We start from the raw sequence: 18,795 nt of genomic DNA on the forward strand, positions 1-18,795 counted from the left end.
GAGTCTCAAATCTAGCAAAAATGTAGCTGATTATATTGGAGGTAAGGTGCCAGGTTTTTAAAGGTTTTTTAAGAATACTTTATTTCTTTTCCTTCCTTCTTTCCTTCCTTCCTTCCTTCCTTTCTTCCTTCTTTCCTTCCTTCCTTTCTTTTTTCCTCTCTTTCCTTCTTTCTTTCCCTCTCTTTTTCTTCCTTTTCTTTTTTTTTTTTCTGTGCTGGTACTAGGGCTTGAACTCAAGGTCTGGGTGCTGTCCCTTAGCTTTTCTGTTGAAGTCTAGAGCCCTATCACATGACTCACAGTTCTACTTCCTGGCTTTTAGCTGTTGAATTGGAGTCTCACAGACTTTTCTGGTTTGACTTGTTTTGAATCACCATCCTCAGATCTTAGCTCCTGAGTAGCTAGGATTACAGGCATGAGCTACCAGTGCCCAGCAGTTTTTAGAATTAAACAATAGGAAAAAAATAGCAACACCAAAAAAAATAAAATTGAATTCACCTTGCTTTTCTTGTGCCTTGGAGTTTCCAGTTGCTCTTCCTCGTGCTCTATAGATAGAAATGATTCCTTCCTAAATACAAAGCTCACAGTTTTTTAAAATTTCAGATAGATGACAGGAATTCTTGATCTCTCACCAGGAATCCTGAAGTGGGTAAAACTGATCGACAACTTTGAAGGAGAATATGACTATGTAACCAATGAGGGAACGGTGTTCACGTTCAAGACAAATCGCCATTCTCCCAACTATCGTTTGATTAACATTGACTTCACAGATCCTGATGAGTCCAAATGGAAAGTGCTGGTTCCTGAGCACGAGAAGGATGTCTTAGGTAAGATTCCAAGTGACTTGCTTGTTGGACTTTTGTTTCAGGTGAGAACACCAGCAAGCTTTCTTCTTCTCTAGTGACTGGTTTCAAGATACGGAACATTTGACCTCTAAATTATTAGGGCTAGCATGTCTAAATAGTGCATCCAAGTCTTTGTTATGTGACATTACTGCAGCTTAATACAGTAACATAGAAATGGTTCCTAAAAAATGTGGAGGTATGAATTCAGACTTGCAAAGACTACTGGTGGCTTCTCAAGAGCCTGAGATCTGTTGATCATAGTTCAAAGGCAGTCCAGGCTGGAGCATCCCTGAGACGCTTATCTCCAGTTAACCACCAAAGAAACAGAAGTGGAGCTGTAGGTCAAGTGGGCACAAAAACTCAGGGACAGTTTCCAGGCCCTGAGTTCAAGCACACACAAAAGTACCAGTTATCTTTGTATACTTATTATTGGATACTAATCACTAATATTCAGTTTTTAAACCTATTAGATTCCCAAATGTTAGCTTTCGGCTTTTTGAGTAACCGGTTGTTTGCATGATACTCTTGTAGAACTGAGGGTAGGTTTAAAGAATAGATTGCTATCAGTTTTAATTTAAAACATTGTAGTCACTTTGTATATTCAAGCACATTAATCTCTTGAAAATCTGCCTTCCATATCATCTGTTTTTCATGGTGTTTTCTCTGATTTTTGCAAAAATGATTGCTTTGAAAGCTGAATTTGTTTAGAAAACTCACTAATTTGGAGACAGTTTTTTCATATAAAAGGGGAGTTCAGTACTTTTGGGCCTATGAAGATCTTCATAGGAAGACTTTACCATGTTAGAGGTGAACGTCTGTGATAGATTCAGTGACAATTCTGTGATAGATTCATTTAGGAATGCAAAAGCTTCTATGGTTTGCATTGTCCAAGAGGGAAGACACAGGCCCATGCCCAAGAGTAGCTCTGTCTCAGGTAAAACAGTGCTGCAGTGTGTTCTTTGATGAATTAAAGCCAATGTCTGCACTGGGGCAGATCAAGGATTACATCCTAGGTTATCATCCTGTTCACTCTGTTCTTGCTAGCTCAAGAAAGATATTTTCTTGTGCCTGGTAACTAAAAAATTCAAACCTGGAATTGCATGGAATGGTCTTCATGCTTGCTCTTTCCTACTGAATCCACAGCTACAACCCAAGGCAGCATGGCTGCTGCCAGGCTTTTCCTTCAAAGTAATTAGGCAGTACTGCTGCATGCGTATACAGTAATATATGTGTGTATATATTTGTGTATATGTATATATGTGTATGTGTATATTATATGTATATATATATATATATATATATATATATATATATTCACTAGAACCCATCAGTCAATTCAAAGACAAGCACAGCTGGACTCTTTGCATATCATTATTACAGAACTCACTGTGGAGAATGAAAGGTAGAGATTAGTCATAAAGTACAACTGTAAAGTCAGGGCTTTTATTGATGACAGTTCACAAATCACTTTCCTTTATTACTCGCTGGTTCATATTTTTTATGTACTCATAGTTAACACAGATTGATTATTTTTTTTTTGTCATTAAGCTTGCTTGATTAAGGTGCTCTAACCAAAAAGAAAAAGAAAAAAAAAACCTATTAGCTAGTGAACAAATTACTTTATTTGGATGCAACAATTCTTTATATCCTGACTTGAGCAAAAATTTGCTTTGGTAATCCAAGCCACTCAGAGATTGAGGTCCTTGGTGACCCTTAGCCTTCCCTGTAGGAGAACATGATGTTATAAGAGGGAACTACTAGTTTCATGGGTTACTAAATATCAGCATCAGCATGAAGTCAGAAGAATTCAGTCTTTTCAGTGTGTTTGCGCTATACCTGTGATGTCCATCTACCTCCACTGCTTCCTTCTTTCTGGGTGGCCTGTCCCACTTCCAGCTGACCGCTTTGCCTGCCTTTCCATCCCATGCCTTCCTTCCCATTTGTTATTGCAGCCCTATAAGCAAGCACTATTACAGTGATCTAGCTCACCCTGTATCACAACAGTCACCAAGTCCTAGTGATTCTTCTTAGGAAATGCCTTTCATTCCTCCTTTTCCATTCAAGCTCCATCCCCCGGTGTTCTCTACAGTACATGCAGTAGTGTTCATGCTTGCTTCCCCTCCCCACCCCCACTCCCACCATTTTCTGTAGATTTGCACCGTTTTGCAATCTGTGTCAGATAACATTTATTAATGTTGTTTCTATATACATTACCCCATGTTCAAACACTGGCTCTTCACTAATGGCTGACTCCCTTTTATCTGACTCACTGCATGCTGACTACTAGCAACGTTGGAAAAAAAAAAAAAAAAAAGAAACAATTGAGATTGGGTCTCAAAATGAAATGCTCACCCTCAGTGACCTAACTTCTTTCCCCTAAGCTCCATCTCTTAAAGGCTCCACCACCTCCCTGTAGCTGAGGACTAAGCATTCAATAAGCATTCAACACACAGGCGGTAGGGGTCACTTATCAAAATCACTGTGACAGAGTTGTTTGAAGTTCACACATCATCTAGACCAAGATGTTTTGTTTCCTCTGGACAGAATAAATGTAACGACTGTGATCATTCATTAAAGGACTGTGCTGAAAACTACTTGAGATATTAAAATCAACTTGTAAAATGGCTTTGCAAGTCTTACTGCTGCTTCACAAAAGCAGAGCTCCGTAACTGCTGTTCAGTTAAATAAATGGCAGAAACATGAGGTTCTCTCCTTGTCTTTGTAGAGTGGGTAGCTTGTGTCAGGTCCAACTTTCTGGTCTTATGCTACCTCCATGATGTGAAGAACATCCTACAGCTTCATGACCTGACCACAGGTGCTCAACTTAAGACCTTCCCCCTAGAGGTCGGCAGTGTTGTGGGGTACAGCGGGCGCAAGAAGGACAGCGAGATCTTCTATCAGTTCACTTCCTTTTTATCTCCAGGTGAGTCTTTTCCCTGTTGATGTTCACTTGGAAACAGGCTTATATGGGTTCTTTTTTTAGTGTGTGCGTGCGTGTATGCGCGTGTGTGTGTGTGTGTGTGTGTGTGTGTGTGTGTGTGTGTGTGTGTGTGTGTGTGTGTGTGTGTGTGTGTGTGTGTGTGTGTGTGTGTGTGTGTGTGTGTGTGTGTGTGTGATTGCCCTGGGGTGCTGTCCCTGAGCTTTGTAGCTCAAGACTAGCACTCTACCACTTGAACCACAGCTCCACTTCCAGCTTTTTGATGATTAATTGGAGATGAGAGTCTCATGGACTTTCCTGATTGCACTGGCTACTACTCAGCCTCCTGAGTAGCTAGGAGTATAGGAGTGAGCCACTGCCACCTGCCTCTTTGGTATGATTTGGGGCGGGGGGAAGTAGGAGAGTAATATTTATTTAGGTACTAGTAGTAGTAGTATTTGAACTCAGGACTTCACGCTTGCTCGGCTGCTGCTGTCATTTGTGCCACAGCTCCAATAAGCTTTTGATCTATGTATAAAGTACACAGGGTCACAGCATGTAGATAAAAGACTATAAAATCTGTAGCCACTCCTGAGGTATGATTTTTACATTTCATGCTGTCTATTAGTTTTCTCCAAATCAAATAATTCTCTTTTTCATGTTTTAAAATGTTGGTTATATTCATGTTGCTTTGGTTTGGTTTTTCCCCTGCCTCTCCAATGTCTGTTTATGCAATCTCAGAGACATACATATACAGCAGTTTATCCCAGGAATCTTGCTCAGGTGGCAGTTTATAATTGGCCAGGCAGACCCTGTCTTGAAAGCAATCTGGCCACAACCACTTTGTGTACTTGCCTTATTCCTGTTTCTGCCCCCATCCGGTTTTGTCACAATCTTTCATTGGCTCATCAGAAAATAAAGCACTCTTGGGGGAAAGTTAGGCAGGTGCTGAATTGGCTCCGTCTTCTCCTGGGACTTGGCCAGATGACAGTGATGCGTCATCTGCTTTTCTTTAGAATCTCTTGAGTCACAGACATCTTATTGTGGTGACAGGTTGCTGTCAGGGTTAGGAAAACAGAAAGAGTGATGTTCCTGTAAGTAGCTCCGGGGGTATACATGGCAAGTTTAGGCTTGATTCTGAAAGCACCTTTCAGAGAATCAAGAGGGTAGGGAAAGAGCCATGGAAATAGGCCTAGTGCCAAAAGTTGGGAGCCAGCCGTTGAAGAACTTCATGCATGTCAGATATTGTGCACCTCCCCTCAACCCCAGCAGCCCAGAGCCTAACAGAGGCAGGGAGCAGGCAAACCAATCCCTTTTCCCAGGTAGCCATTCCCGTTCTCCGCTGCAGGGCCCATACTTTGTTCTCAGGCTTCCCTGCTTTCAGAAACTTCACTTTGGAAATTCCCCTAACTTCAGCAGTTCTAACAGATAAAGGACAAAGAGGAGCATGGGGAGGGGGTGGGGAAAGGGGTGATTCACCTGGTCTTAATAAAACCCAGAGTCCTCAAAGGCCTGTAAAGGTCCTTCATGGACCCTGTGTGACCATTTATTTTAGAAGCAAGCTCAGCATTACCTGGGGAAAGAAGGAGCTTATTGTCCTCATGTAAAATGATGGGTTCTGTGCCAAGCAATGAAATATCTGTGACTGTGGCTACGAAGTTTGAAAAGAGAAGCATGTTCCTAGTTAGTTCTCTTTTTTTCCCCTGCCAGGCAGCTTCTGAACAGCTGCAATTCATTAGTGCAATGCTTTGTCTGTTCCTTTGTCTCCTTGTACTTACTTTGCCTCCATCTTTCTCTCTTTCTCTCCTTAACTCAATTTGGTATCAAAATCATCATGGGAAGTGGAAATGTGGCTCAACTGGTAGAGCATTAGCCTGGAGTGTGAAAAGGCTGTGAGAGAGTACAAAGCCCTGAGTTCAAGCCCCACTACTGGCACCAACAAACAAAAAAGGAAAATAGAATAGATCTAGGCCTTCTAAAGCCAAACAAAAACATGCCCATGAGATAATGAAACTAGATTTTAGGAAAGTAGTGATGCCTTTGTGCATTGACATCCTCTGTGGGGAGGAGTGGCTCACTGCTGCGGTCCGTAGCAGAGCTAGGAGATTGTGACTAGCACTCCAGGGTCTGAAATAGCACTTCCTGCTGTGGATATGAGCTACCCCCGGCAGGTGCATGCCTGCAGATTTTGTTTCCCATGGAGGTTCCTGGTGAAGATACATCTTGAGCCCAATCCATTTGTGACTTTTGCACCTACAGTCACACTTGGGAGAAAACAGGCAGCCAGACAGTTTGGAGCACCATGCACTGATTTCCCTGTGGCTCAAACCACTTAGTAGTTGAACTGATGAATTCTCTTTGTGTGGACCTTTGAGAGTTACCTGGGGTGAACACCAGCCATACTTGCTACTTGTAATAATACAGAACTGTGTCTGTGACTCTGGGAGGCAGGAATGAGAAATCTTAAAGAAGTCTTCCACAGGGGCAGGGAAGGTGGTAGAGTGCTTGCCTTGCATGCATGAGGCCCTGGGTTCGATTCCTCAGCACCACATAAGCAGAAAAAGGCGGAAATAGTGCTGTGGCTCAAGTAGTAGATCCTTGAGTCTTGAGCTGAGGGATAGTGCCCAGGCCCATAATTCAGGCCCCACAACTGACCAAAAAAAAAAAAAAAAGTCTTCCACAAACTGTTGAGAAAGACAAAGACGTGAGATGAAGTTTGGGCTATTTTTTTTTCTTTAATAACATCAAAACTACCTAATCTACATGATCCCTTGGATTCTTCCTAAAGTGTTCTTCCTTCCTCTTACGTTCACATTCCTCTGGGACTGTGCCAGCTAATCTCCCTGCCTCCGTCCTGGCCTTGTTCAAGCACTGTCCATCAGGAAGCATCTCGAGGTCAGGCATTCCTTCTGGCCTTAAGGAACTTCCATAATCCAATTCTCTTGAACTTTGAAATTTATTTCCTGGAGATCACCAACCATTAGTCTTTTGTTCTGGATTCTAGAATAGTTTATTCTAACCTCACCTCCCTGTTCTTTCATATGAGCCAGGGCACCTGGGACTTGGGCATCATTAGGTCAGAGTGGTCCACGTTATGGTGTGAATTGCAGTGGGCTAGCCTCGGCTAACCCAGATGGATGGGTGCATGCATAGCAAGTACTAAGTGGTGGTACCTTCAGGTTTAATACCACCTCCTTCAGTGAACCTCAGGGTCAGGCACATGATACCCTTTGGGTGGTGACTAGCCTCTGTTGTAGTTCATTTCATTCTCTGGTTAGAATTGATGTCTCAGCCTTTCTAGATACACAGTCATGCAGGGCATCTCCCCCTCTTTGTCTTGCACTGAGGAATTTGTATTCTGCTACTGTGGTGACCCATCTGAGGCCACTGATTTAAGAGTTCTGGCTCCTAACATGTTTAACAGTTGGTATGCTGTTGGTGTGAGTCAGGAGGTCAGATGGCATGGGCTTGAGGCTTGGTCTGAAATCTGTCTTCTTTTTGCTTGACTATTTGGAGAGTTTTGTTGTTTTTGTTTTTTGCTGTATTTGTTTGTAGGGGGTACCAGCTGTACTGGCCAGTTTACATTTAGGGCTGGGGGGTGGTGACATGATCTGTAATCTCAAACGCTTGGGAGACAGAGATCCAGAGAATTATCATCCAAGGCCAGCCTATACAAAAAGTTATCAGGAGCCCATCAGATATGGTGGTGTACACTTGTAATCCCAGCTATGAGGAGGCTCAGGGAGGTGGACCATGACCCATAGATAGCCTGGGCAAAAATTCTAGACCTTATCATAAAAATAGTTATAGCCAAAATTGTTGCTGTAGGCTTGGCTTAAAGTGCTGGATCTCCTGCCTAGCAAACATGACACCTGATTCAAATATCAGTACAAGAAAGGAAATAAGAGAGAAAGCAGAAGGAAGGAAAGAAGAAAGGAAGAAAGGACGGACGGAAGGAAGGAAGGAAGAACAGAAGGAAGGAAGGAAGGAAGGAAGGAAGGAAGGAAGGAAGGAAGGAAGGAAGGAAGGAAGGAAGGAAAGAAGAAGAAAAAGCTCCTGTCTGTAGGGAGCCTTATGCTCGCAAGATTGCAAGGATAGTGTTCAGTTCGGTATAGCAATGAATCAGGCTGCATGCTCCCAGAGTGTACCTCACATGTAAAGATACGTTACATATCGATATATTTTAACAAATATCCAAGTATGACTTAAACTGAGAAAGCCAGTTCTTTAGTCATGTTATGCATCTGCATACTGACAGAATTAATCATATGCCCTTTTATAGTAATCTTCAAATAATCTATAACCACAAGAATGGGAATACCATTCATAAAGATTAGCTGTCACTGTTGTTAAGGAGTCAGATGCATTACTCCTTGCCCATAGGGGTGGGCAGAGTATTGTTTTCCAATCACTAGTGAAGTACATTCATACAAGAAGGAGAACGAGAGAGTAAGCCACCGTTACCCTCCATGATCAATCCATTTAAATGTGCCCTGTGGTAGTCCTTGATGTTTGGGTTTCCAGCAAGTACAAGGACCACAAAACCAATTTCATACCCTCAGCAGCTTATGTTTAAAGAAATATGTAGGGAGGTGCTGTTTCCACACCAGCTCCTCTGACTGATTTTTGTTTCATAAACAACAGAAGTGCCATTGTTTTGGGACATTAATGACTCATCTTATTTACTTATTATTTCTTTTGTTTCTTAAATGTGGGAGAGTAGCATTAAATCCAGCAAGTAGAATTTTAATCAGTAGTTAAATGAGCTGGAATTCTTGGTATACAGTAATTATTTTGTGTTGTACACAATTACTGGATAATAAAAATTGACAAAACAAAACTGAAGTCACTAAGTTTCACTATAAGTGAAGTCATCTTTGATCTCTGATCGCTGTCTACATGGGCGTCCACGGATGAGTTAGGTGGCAGGTAGCAGAAGCCCCAGGAATCTGGTCAAGAGACTCCTAATTAGTGGTTGACCATAGGCAAGTCATTGTAGTTTTCTGTCCCAGGTCAAAGTCCCCAGAAGAAGTTTGCCATTTTCCTTGACTTCTATTCCTAACCTATCTGGAATGGGTTGGAGAAAAATCTGTTGTTTCCACAGTTAGGTATTTTACCTTTTCTTTTCTTCAATCGTGGGGCCTGAACTCTGGGCTTGGGCGCTGTCCCTGAGCTCTTTAGCTCAAGGCTAGCACTCTAGCACTTGAGCCACAGTGCTAATTCTGGCTTTTTTTCCCCTGCTTATGTGGTGCTAAGGAATTGAACCCAGGGCCTCATGCATGCAAGGCAAGCACTCTACCGCTGAGCCACCTTCCCAGCGGTATTTTACCTTTTTTTTCACTTACAGAATGCTTGGGTTAGTATTACAGAAAGGAGGTGGTCCTTTTACATGGTTCTAGTCATGCCAGTCTGGCTTCCTATGACTGGGAGTAGAGACCCTCCTACTACAGTGTCAATCACCTTGAGGGTCTGGTTGTGCTTTGTGGTCCTTGTTGTTGCCTGGCATCTTGTGAGTCTTGTGAACTAACCTAAGGCTTCTTCCCCTTCTAGGTATCATTTATCACTGTGACCTCACCAAAGAGGAACTGGAGCCCCGAGTTTTCCGCGAGGTGACTGTGAAGGGAATTGATGCCTCGGATTACCAGACGATCCAGGTATGGAGAAACTGATCCCATTCGTGTTCAAGTTATAAAACGGAACTTTCATCTGCTAACTGTTCACCTTCCACCTTGTCAGAAGCCACCGAGGTAATCCACGGTGATACCGCAAATATTTTTGGAGCCTCTGTTGTTTCCGGGCAGTGAGCCAAGCTTGGCTCAGCACTCAGTGGTGAGCCACCTCTGCCCTCTCCCAGCTCATGGATTCTGCTCCTGCAGCTTCTGTTCTCTACAGGAAGCCAGAGTTCTTTGTCTCCTCTTGCAATAGTTGTCAGAGCAGCACCATGTGTCACCGTCTGCTTGCTGGAAAATGGGTAGTGTTTGAGCTAAGGTCTCAGATTTGCAGTGTGGGAAGCATTTGGTCTGGTGCAATGAGTCATCCTTATTTAGTCTGAAGGTAGATGTTGCTTCCCTGTCCTCGGCAGGTACTCAGTAACGTATGTGAACAAATGAATTAGCCAACGAATAGTCATTTCTCCACAAGCTCAGTCTTAGTCAGTCATCTCTTAGGCTCCCTAAGATTACCAGAATCTGAATCACCAGATAATTGGTGGCGACAGTGTAGACTGTTGCTTTTCAGTAAGAGGTCACGAGTAGGGCACCAGGTGTTTAACGAGCACTCCAACCTAGGGGCCTGGCTACAGGCCATAGATGAGGAGTCAGACATGGTTTGTGAAGGCAGATTGGGACAGATGTTGGATTCAAGCATCTGGAATAATCCTGAAGTTGTTTCCCTGAAACCAGAGCATTATTATAGTGTGACTAGAAATATTCTAAGCCTAGTTATTGAGCCCAATCTAGAGCATAAATACAGCTGTGTTTACCAAAAAAAAAAAAAAGTAGAAGGTTGAATTTGGCACAGAACTGCGGTGTACCAACCTTTTGGGTGTCAGGAATCTTTTTGGCCAGCTGTCCCAATGTCTCCATGGCTAGCGGCTATGCTGTGTGTTACCATTTTGACAGGGTTGCAACAGATGGCATGACCCATAAGGCCTAGCCTAAAACATGTCACAGTTCTGCCTTGTTCAGACAGAGTTGACTGGGTCCTCCCTCATCTGTGTACTTACAGTCAGGAACACTGGGCTTTTTGAAGAAGCCCTGTGGGACGGGCCTGAAATCTGTGCTTTCGGGATGGTTCTGGGAAAGCCACATAACCCTCCTGTCACAATTTTTCATCTGTAAAATGGGGATATTACCTAGCGATCAGGATTCATTTAGGACTATTTTGACATTATATCTGTGAGTCTGGCAGATAGAATGCATTCTGTTTTTTTCGATGGAAGTAAATATAATGCCCTTGTAGTTTTCTTACCCATTTGGCTGACTTCTTGTTAGTTTGACTGGCTAGGTGAGCCTTTGTCTGGATTTCCTGTGGGGACCTACTGTCTTCTATTAGCCATGGTTCATTAATTCACTTAGGCTTTATAAATCTGTTCACCTTGAGGGTATCATTCTCTGCTGCTTTTCCTTTCCTTCATGTATGTAAATTGTGTCCCTGTCATCTGTCACATTGGGTCTCTTATGGTCTGATTTTAGTGTCTGCCTGGACATCGCTGAGAGGGTAGACGGGCCAGTCCTGCTGGTCATGCCAGGGCCTCTCAGGCAGTCCCCACCTGGATTGGACAGAGGTCTCAGGTCTTCTCAATCTACTGTGGAGCTTCTTCCACTCTGTATAACGACATTATTATTCTTCTCTTCTCTACCTTCCTGCAGTTTGTGCAATTGGGGATCACAGGGTAGAAATGCTTGTGACAGTGTGCAGGTGTCAAGAAGTGGCCTCTGACAGGAAAGCAACTCGTTCTTCTCAGTGTGGAGGATGGGGGCTGCTTCTCCTGTCAGACCATGGCTTTTTCCTGCTCTGATCATGATGATAGTGTTGAGAGATGGCAAATCCATTGCCACCTCTTAATGTAGTGATTTCATTTATAAATGAGGAGAGAAAGCATTCCAGCGGAGCAAGAGTCTGTGTGGAGTGGAAATCAATCGGCTGTGGGTTGTGGTCTGCCATCGAGTTTTGATGTGGTTGAGCATAACCGTGTGCTCACATCTTGATGAGGTTCTCCATGCAATGTCCTATTGGACACCTGCCATTGTCACCCAAAAGCCCTACCAAGAGATTTGTAGGGGATGGAAACCCTAGGTAGCCTAGTGGTGGGTAGTAAAACCCACAGCAATTTGGAAAAAACGATCCTGGACATTTTTTCCCCCACTTACCATAGGGTACTGTCACTTGAGTCTGGGCTTTACATTTGTTTAATATGTAAAACACCCAGAAGGAAAAGCCTTCCTGGCTGTTGCGCAGGGCTCCAGGGTTTTCATGACTAAGATTCCTGATTGTTTTATTTTGTTTTTGTTTTAAGTTTTATTGTAAAGGTGATATACAGAGGGGTTACTGTTATGTAAGTCAGGTAATGAGTACACTTCTTTTTGAACAATGTTACCCCTCCTTCATTTTCTCCCACTTTTTCCCCCTCCCAGCCCCACTCTGCACCAAGTTGTAAAGTTCATTTCCAACATAGTATCTAGTGAGTATCACTGTTGAATTGGTTCACCCTTTGTCTCACCTGTTTACCACACACTTCATTCACACACTGCCTCTGCCTTTCTACAAGGTAGAGTCTACCATTGAATAACAATGTGGAGAGAAGCATCTCACCTCCGGGCTCTGCCTGAGGGGCTTCGGCTATGTCATTAGATGGTACTGGACATCGTCCTGGCCTAGTGGAGCAGAGATCTGGCTTCTCAGCAGCTCATTGTTCGGTCACCTGCTCCTTCTAAAATGAAAGATAAAATTCATAGACCTGAAATGGACAGTTAGCCGAATAGACTGTGTGGGTGCTTTGTTCACAACAGTTTCTGCATTTTCTCAAGGACAAAATGAATCAGTAAAATCCAATGCCCATACTTATAGAGAAAGCTGTTTAAGTCCTAGAAGGACAATAGTAATAATTACACATATTTAATATAGGCTTTAGTATCTTTATTCCTCTTATACTCAGCAGGAATTTTCCTTTTCTGAAGACCCTTGGGTTTTGATAAAAGTGAGCCATGAAGACTATGTGGAAAGTGGTTTGCCCCTTGCAGCTGAACAGAAATGTTAAAGTTAGGTGATGCTTTAGGGGCCAGGCAATGGCTTCTGTTCCCCTCACCTTACATTAGATATGGAGGAGGGAGCTAGAGGGTTTTTTTTTTTAGTTTTCTAAATTTGGTGATAACTAAGTTTGATTGCTGACATACACTTTGCTATTCAGACAGCATGTTCTTGGAACATTAATTTGTGTTTTAATGTTCCATGCCTAGGGCTCAGGAAATATAGACTCATTCTTGTGCTTGATGAGTTGACCTTTGAACTAGTGATATTGAGTTGGGGGTAGGGGGTGGGGTAAAAAGTCTCATTCTGTATCCTAGGGTATGGTCTCCCATTCTCTTGCCTCTGTCTCTTAAGTTAGGATTACAGGAGTGTGCCACCTTACTCAGTTTGGATAGTGTTTTCCTATAGCATTGGGTATTGGTCAGAAATCTTCAGAGCAGGGCTGGGAAGGTGGCTCAGTGGTAGAGTGCTTGCCTTGCATGCCTGAGGCCCTGGGTTCGATTCCTCAGCACCACATAAGCAAAAAGAAAAAAGCAGGAAGTGGCGCTGTGGCTCAAGAGGTAGAGCACTAGCCTTGAGCTGAAGAGCTGAGGGACAGCGCCCAGGAGTTCAGGCCCCACGACTGGACTCAAAAAAAAAAAAAAGAAAGAAAGAAAGAAATCTTCAGAGCATTCTAGTAAAAAATGAATAAGGAACATTTTTAGTAAAAACTTTTTGAATGCTTATATATGATCAGGAAATTGCCTGGAATGGTATCAGTTGTTCCCAACAATGTATTGCTTTAGCATTTGTTTTTTTCTTATGTTCCATAGTGACATATCCTTGCATAAACAGATACCTGCCTATGCTATGGAGGTGGGCTGAATAGAGGGTCCAGTGTTCTGTTCAGGATACACATGTTTGTGTTCTTGTCACCTTCTTCATGGATTAGCAGTGTTAAAATGATTGGACTCTTGAGGGAAGGGGTAACAAGTTTGACAAGAAATGTATTTATTACCTTATTTATGTGACTGTAACTGCTCTGTATATCACCTTGACAGTAAAAAAAAAAAAAAATGATTTGACCCTCTATAGACAAAGGTAGCTCACACCTATAATCCTAGCTACTCATAAAGCTGAGACCTGGAGGACTGCAGTTAGAAACCAGCCTAGGCAGAAGTCTGCAAGACTTTATCCCCAAAATTAAACAGCAAGTGCTGGACTGGATGTATGGCTCAAGTAGCCAGCAAGCTTGAGTAAGCAGAAAACCCTGAGTTCAAATCCCAGTACCATTCATAAGTCTGTGTTTTCTTGTTACCTTATAGAAGAGAAATTGTGTGTCCCAATACTGTAGTTGCTGAGGTCTCCCTGCTACTGTATACACTTTCTCTTGCCTGTCTGAACACATCTCTTTGTAGTAGTTCATATATATATATATATAAGAACATGTGGGTAACTCTGACAGGGCAGCCTAGAGAAGAGTGAACCCTGCTCAAGTGTGAAATTGGCATACAAAAGATTGGGGAGATGCTCCATGGCATGGCAGGCCAGCATCCCCCTCTAACACCCCCTGGGTTGAGCTCCTGTGAGACTGTGAACTTTGGTCTGAGGATACAATCCTGTTTCAGTTGTGAATGGCATAAGCATGGAGATGGGGACCAAGACACTGGCTGGATGATGCCTGGGGGCTTAGAACATGGAGGACGTGCCAGGAAAACAAGTCCTGCCATTGACTGTCCTGGGGGATGTGGGGTGTGGCACACTAGTTCAGCACTGTGGAGACTTGGCTTTGGTAGGGTAGCAAGGTATTTGCTCACAATATTTGTCTTTTGCCATTTTAATAATGATTATGTATGTTTTGTAATGAAGTCAGGTGCTAGTGGCTTGTGCCTATAAGTTTAGCTAGCTACACAGGAAACAGATCTGGAGGACTGGTTTGAAGCCATCCTAGACAGAAAAGTACATCAGACTCCCATCTGGAATTAACCAGCAAAAAGCCAGGATGAAGGTGTGGCTCAAGTGGCAGAATGCCAACCAAGCAAACAAGTTGAGCATGTGAGTCCAAGTTCACATACCAGTTTCATAAAATAAAAAAAACAAAACAAACCTATAAGCACAGAATTCAGAACCTGAAGCACTAGGACTGTGAGTCTGAAACCAATTTAGGCTAGCTTAGTTTGACCCAGTGTCAAAAAAAAAAAAAAAAAAGAATCTCCATTGATGTTTGTCAATGTCAGTTCAGCTATAAGTAAGGAAAAATAAAATGGAAACATCTGTGGATTGAAGAAGATAGTCTATTCCCTCCTCCCATAAAAGAAGCACAGGGGCCCCACCCCAGCTTCCCTGGTGTCCTAAGGAGTAAGGAATCCTAGGTCTTTTCTGCTCTGTCACCCAGGCTTCCTGCTCCAGCATCACCTCGTGGTCCTAGATGGCTGAGGTTGGGGCCCTGTTCCATCCACTTGTCATCCCACAGGGAGGCGGCAGTAATGATGATAGCACATGCTAGGCAGCTTCTGAGTCTATTTGCTACAAGGTGACATGTTACACCTGCTTACATGTGATTGTGAAAACTTACGAAGACCTAGATTTTTAATCTCAGGGGAAAATATGTCTGCTTAAAAAAGAAATAGGACCTTGTTATTAAAGAAGGGAAGGCTGTTTTCCATACAAGGTGAACAGGTATGCTGTAGGATTCTTGGTGTAGGTCCTGTGACTAAAGGATCCACTGCTACCTGGTAGCCAGGTACTTAAATCTCAGGATTAGAGATAGGAGCTGGTGGCTCACTCCTGTAATTCTAGCTACTCAAGAGGCTGAGACCCAAGGATCATGGTTCAGAGCTACTCTAGGCAAGAAAGTCCAGGAGACTTTTCCCTCTAATTAAGCACCAAAAAGCCAGAAGTAGAGCTGTGGCTCAAGTGGTAGAACACTAGCCTTGGCACAAAAAGCTCAGAGACAGTGCTCAGCCCTAAGTTGAAGTCCCAAGACTGGTTGGAAAATAGAGATACCTAGAAAATAGAATTTTTAGGTATTATAATTGTTGATAGCAGAAAATATACACAACAAAGGCAGAAGCACTTTAAAAGGAGATGCTTGTCCTGCGAATTACTTATCTATTTACTGATCCTGCAAATTATTTATTTATCTATTTATTTGGTGACAGTCTTTGGACTTGAACTTGGCCACCATATGGCATCTTGAAACCCCATATAAAATTCAGTATTGGAAAACAAAATAAAACCTAAGTATTTATGTTCCTGCTATTGTCATCTACTCTCTGCTGGTACTCAAATTTAGAAAAACACAGATTTATTTTGGAAAGTAGCCTGAGATCGCTGCTCCATACACAGTGAATGTGATCAATCAAGCAGCTTCTGGACAGGGCTTCTCCACTGCCTGGCAGAGGAGGTCCCATTCCAGTGTCTATTCCGAACCCACTTCTGCCCTCCAAGTGGGAGAAGTTACACAAAGAATCAATAAGATCCAGGGACAGCCAGGAACAGAATTCTTAGCCGATTAGATTTTTTTTTTTAACTATGTGGGGATAATCCCTACCTTCTGATTTCCTGTCAGTGCCATTCCTGATTTCCATGAGGATCATTTTGGTGGTGAGCTGCAAACGGCTTTGGCTTCCTGCTCTACTCTGTCTTTTAGGGCAAAAGGAAAGAAGAGATAATAGCGTAGTGTGAGCTCCTACCTGCTCCACAGTTTCTTCCCTCTCCTCCCCTGCCCTCTGCTCCTCCTGGAGTTACATTGATGGTGGATGGATGATGGGGTGAGTAAAAATAGATCCGGAACCGGGGATATTCCATTATCTCCCTGGAGGAAAATCTATTACTGGCATAACTACCATTGGGCTGTGAAGAAGGGAAGGAAAATTTTCCATTTATACAAATACAAGCTTGTGACCCTGACCTGAGTGTAGAGGAGAACTTGCACACTATTGTACGGCCTTTGAGATCCATGAAAATCAAATAAGACAACTCTGAGCACCTTCATCCAGCCTCCTCCCAGGGAAGCTCTGGGCTCACCCAAAGCCAAGTCAAACCACATGACTACCATTCTCCAATCTCACCTCTTCCTCATCTCTTCTTCCTTCATGCTTCCCAAAATTCTGAACCCCTTTTTCATTATTCAGTCCAATCTTAGCTTTTCTATTGAAGCATCTCTTCTCCTTCTGGACCCTGGGAACTGAATCTAAAATGGATGACAAAGGGCATCGTCAGCTGCCGCCTGACCACACATGTTGATGCTGCACAGTGTGCCAGGCTCTGTGCCCACATGCTCTGTCTACATTGTCTCACCTCTTCAGAGTGAGCTGCCCTGAGCCATGCCAGCTTCTCTGATCATGCCATCACAACTAAACAGAACATAACCTATAACTGTAGTTTGGGGGTGAGGGGGGGGTCTTCCCATCAAAACAGCTGTAAACCATTATGGTTTTGTTAAGACTCTTGAAAGAACCATAAGTCATCTATTCAGGCTAAATTGATGAATACAGCCCGTGTTAATTCTGAAGTGTTGAAGATCTCTTCCTCAGTTCTGCTCAGGGCAAAGATGACATCCTGGGTCCTCTTAGCCATGTGCACTTCTGTATGTATAGGTATTGCATGTTAAGGTAAACGGGAGACATATCAGTCATAACTGTTGTTTCAGATCTGAGTAGCTGGTACCGTGGACCAGTAAGCATGCTTGGGAAGGATGGTTTTAGGGGATAAGATATTCAAGTGACAATATCAGCTGTGGAATAAGATCGCTCTGCCCACAGGAGAGATCTGGGTTAGCATTACAAGTGTGCGGGAATTTCAACAGAATGTTTTATTTAAATTCAGGGAAAGGAAATAATTGCAGGGCCAGAGTGCAGAAGTCCTAGGGAGCTTAAAATAGGTATGATTTTGGTTATATGTTCAGTTTAGCGGTAGGAAAACTCAAATATTAAGCATTGGCATTTTCTGTTTCTTGGATTAGATTTCTGGTGTAGTTGATTGGTTGATTGTTTTTTTCCATCAGGATAGGCTGGGTCATTTCAGTTACCAAATTACTCCAGAATTGCATGGACTTAAATTGAAGCCAGGGTCTTGAATATCCCAGGCAAATGCTTTATCACTGAGTTAATATCCTTAGCCCCAAAGCAGATGTTGCTGCATCTTCTTTGTCAGACATCAACATGAGTTCTATACTCTTCATTCCAAACCTGCCTGTGACACACAGAGATAGAGAGAGCTAGCTCTTAGTCCTTTTGGCTTGAGGTAGCACCTCCCATTCTGGCCATCTGTTGTTTAACACCAACTAGACCCATTTTTATACAGTGCTCTCTCATCATTGGAAGAAGCTAAAAGTGATCTACGAGACTCCTTCCTTGAGGTGACATTGCCTTGTATAAACCTATTACCCCTTCATTATTGCAAGTCTGCGGTCCTGTTCCACAAGTGAATGAATGATGTCATTGTTGATAGAGTTTCATACTGAAACTCTATGGGCTGGCAGTGCAGCCATTCTGAGATCATGGCTAAGAAGGATGTGACTATTTGCTGTGGACTTTATCAGATAATGGGGCATCCTGATAAATAATGTGTCTTGTATGATTGTTTATCTGTTGGTTTGACTAGCTTTAATAATATCTACAAGCCCCCCCCCCCACAGTCTAAGCCGAGCCTGTTCCCGTCATTCGGTGGAGCCTCTGTTTTGCTTTCATACACATGCCCTCCCACAGTACTCACGTCTGTGTGGAGTAATGTCCATCCCTCCTGGCCTCCTCTACCTTATTTCAGTGCATGCATGAGAAGTTTCTGCCTCTATCCTTGTGATGTAGCTACCTATGTCCTCTACCTTTCCCTATCTCCAGCTTTGCTTGTCTCTCCATTACTTTGCTCTTATTGCAACTGATGTTATGTTTTCATTTATTTACGTATTTGTCTGTCTTCCCATTAGCATGCAGTTTTGTTCACTGCTCCATTCCTGGGGCAGAGAAGATACATATAAATATATGGGGAAATGATAAAGAGGTCTTGATAGATGATAGACTCAGAAATAATCTTGTGGTTGCCAGAAACATAAAAATGGATTTCCTTTCTGTAATATTTCTATCGGACCCTCTCCCTCTCTTCTCCAAGGGTAATTGCTTTTGTCCACTCAAAACAGATACTGTCATAAGATGAATGTTTGCTACCAGTTTTACTTCTGTGGAATTTTGTGTGTGTGATCTAGTCTTTAAGAATTATTTTTGTCAAGGATGGATGTATGGCTCAAGCAGTAGAGGGCCTGCTTAGCAAGAATGAAGCCCTGAGGTCAAACTAAAGTACTGCAATAGG

At 42.9% G+C, this 18,795-nt stretch overlaps 1 protein-coding gene across 1 annotated transcript in view; it reads left to right on the forward strand.

Annotated features, from left to right (window-relative positions):
• Prep (prolyl endopeptidase) overlaps window positions 1-18,795 on the forward strand; it is a 101,254-nt gene that overhangs the window by 58,391 nt on the left and 24,068 nt on the right. Inside the window, exons 8-10 of the mRNA XM_070010526.1 lie at window positions 633-824; window positions 3,568-3,765; window positions 9,310-9,413. Of these exons, the coding sequence (XP_069866627.1) occupies window positions 633-824; window positions 3,568-3,765; window positions 9,310-9,413 (494 nt within the window). The remainder of the gene's footprint in view (window positions 1-632; window positions 825-3,567; window positions 3,766-9,309; window positions 9,414-18,795) is intronic.

This window comes from Dipodomys merriami, unplaced genomic scaffold, assembly GCF_024711535.1.
Source record: "Dipodomys merriami isolate MVZ:Mamm:240054 unplaced genomic scaffold, mDipMer1.0.p SCAF_8, whole genome shotgun sequence".
NCBI classification, from domain to species: domain Eukaryota; kingdom Metazoa; phylum Chordata; class Mammalia; order Rodentia; family Heteromyidae; genus Dipodomys; species Dipodomys merriami.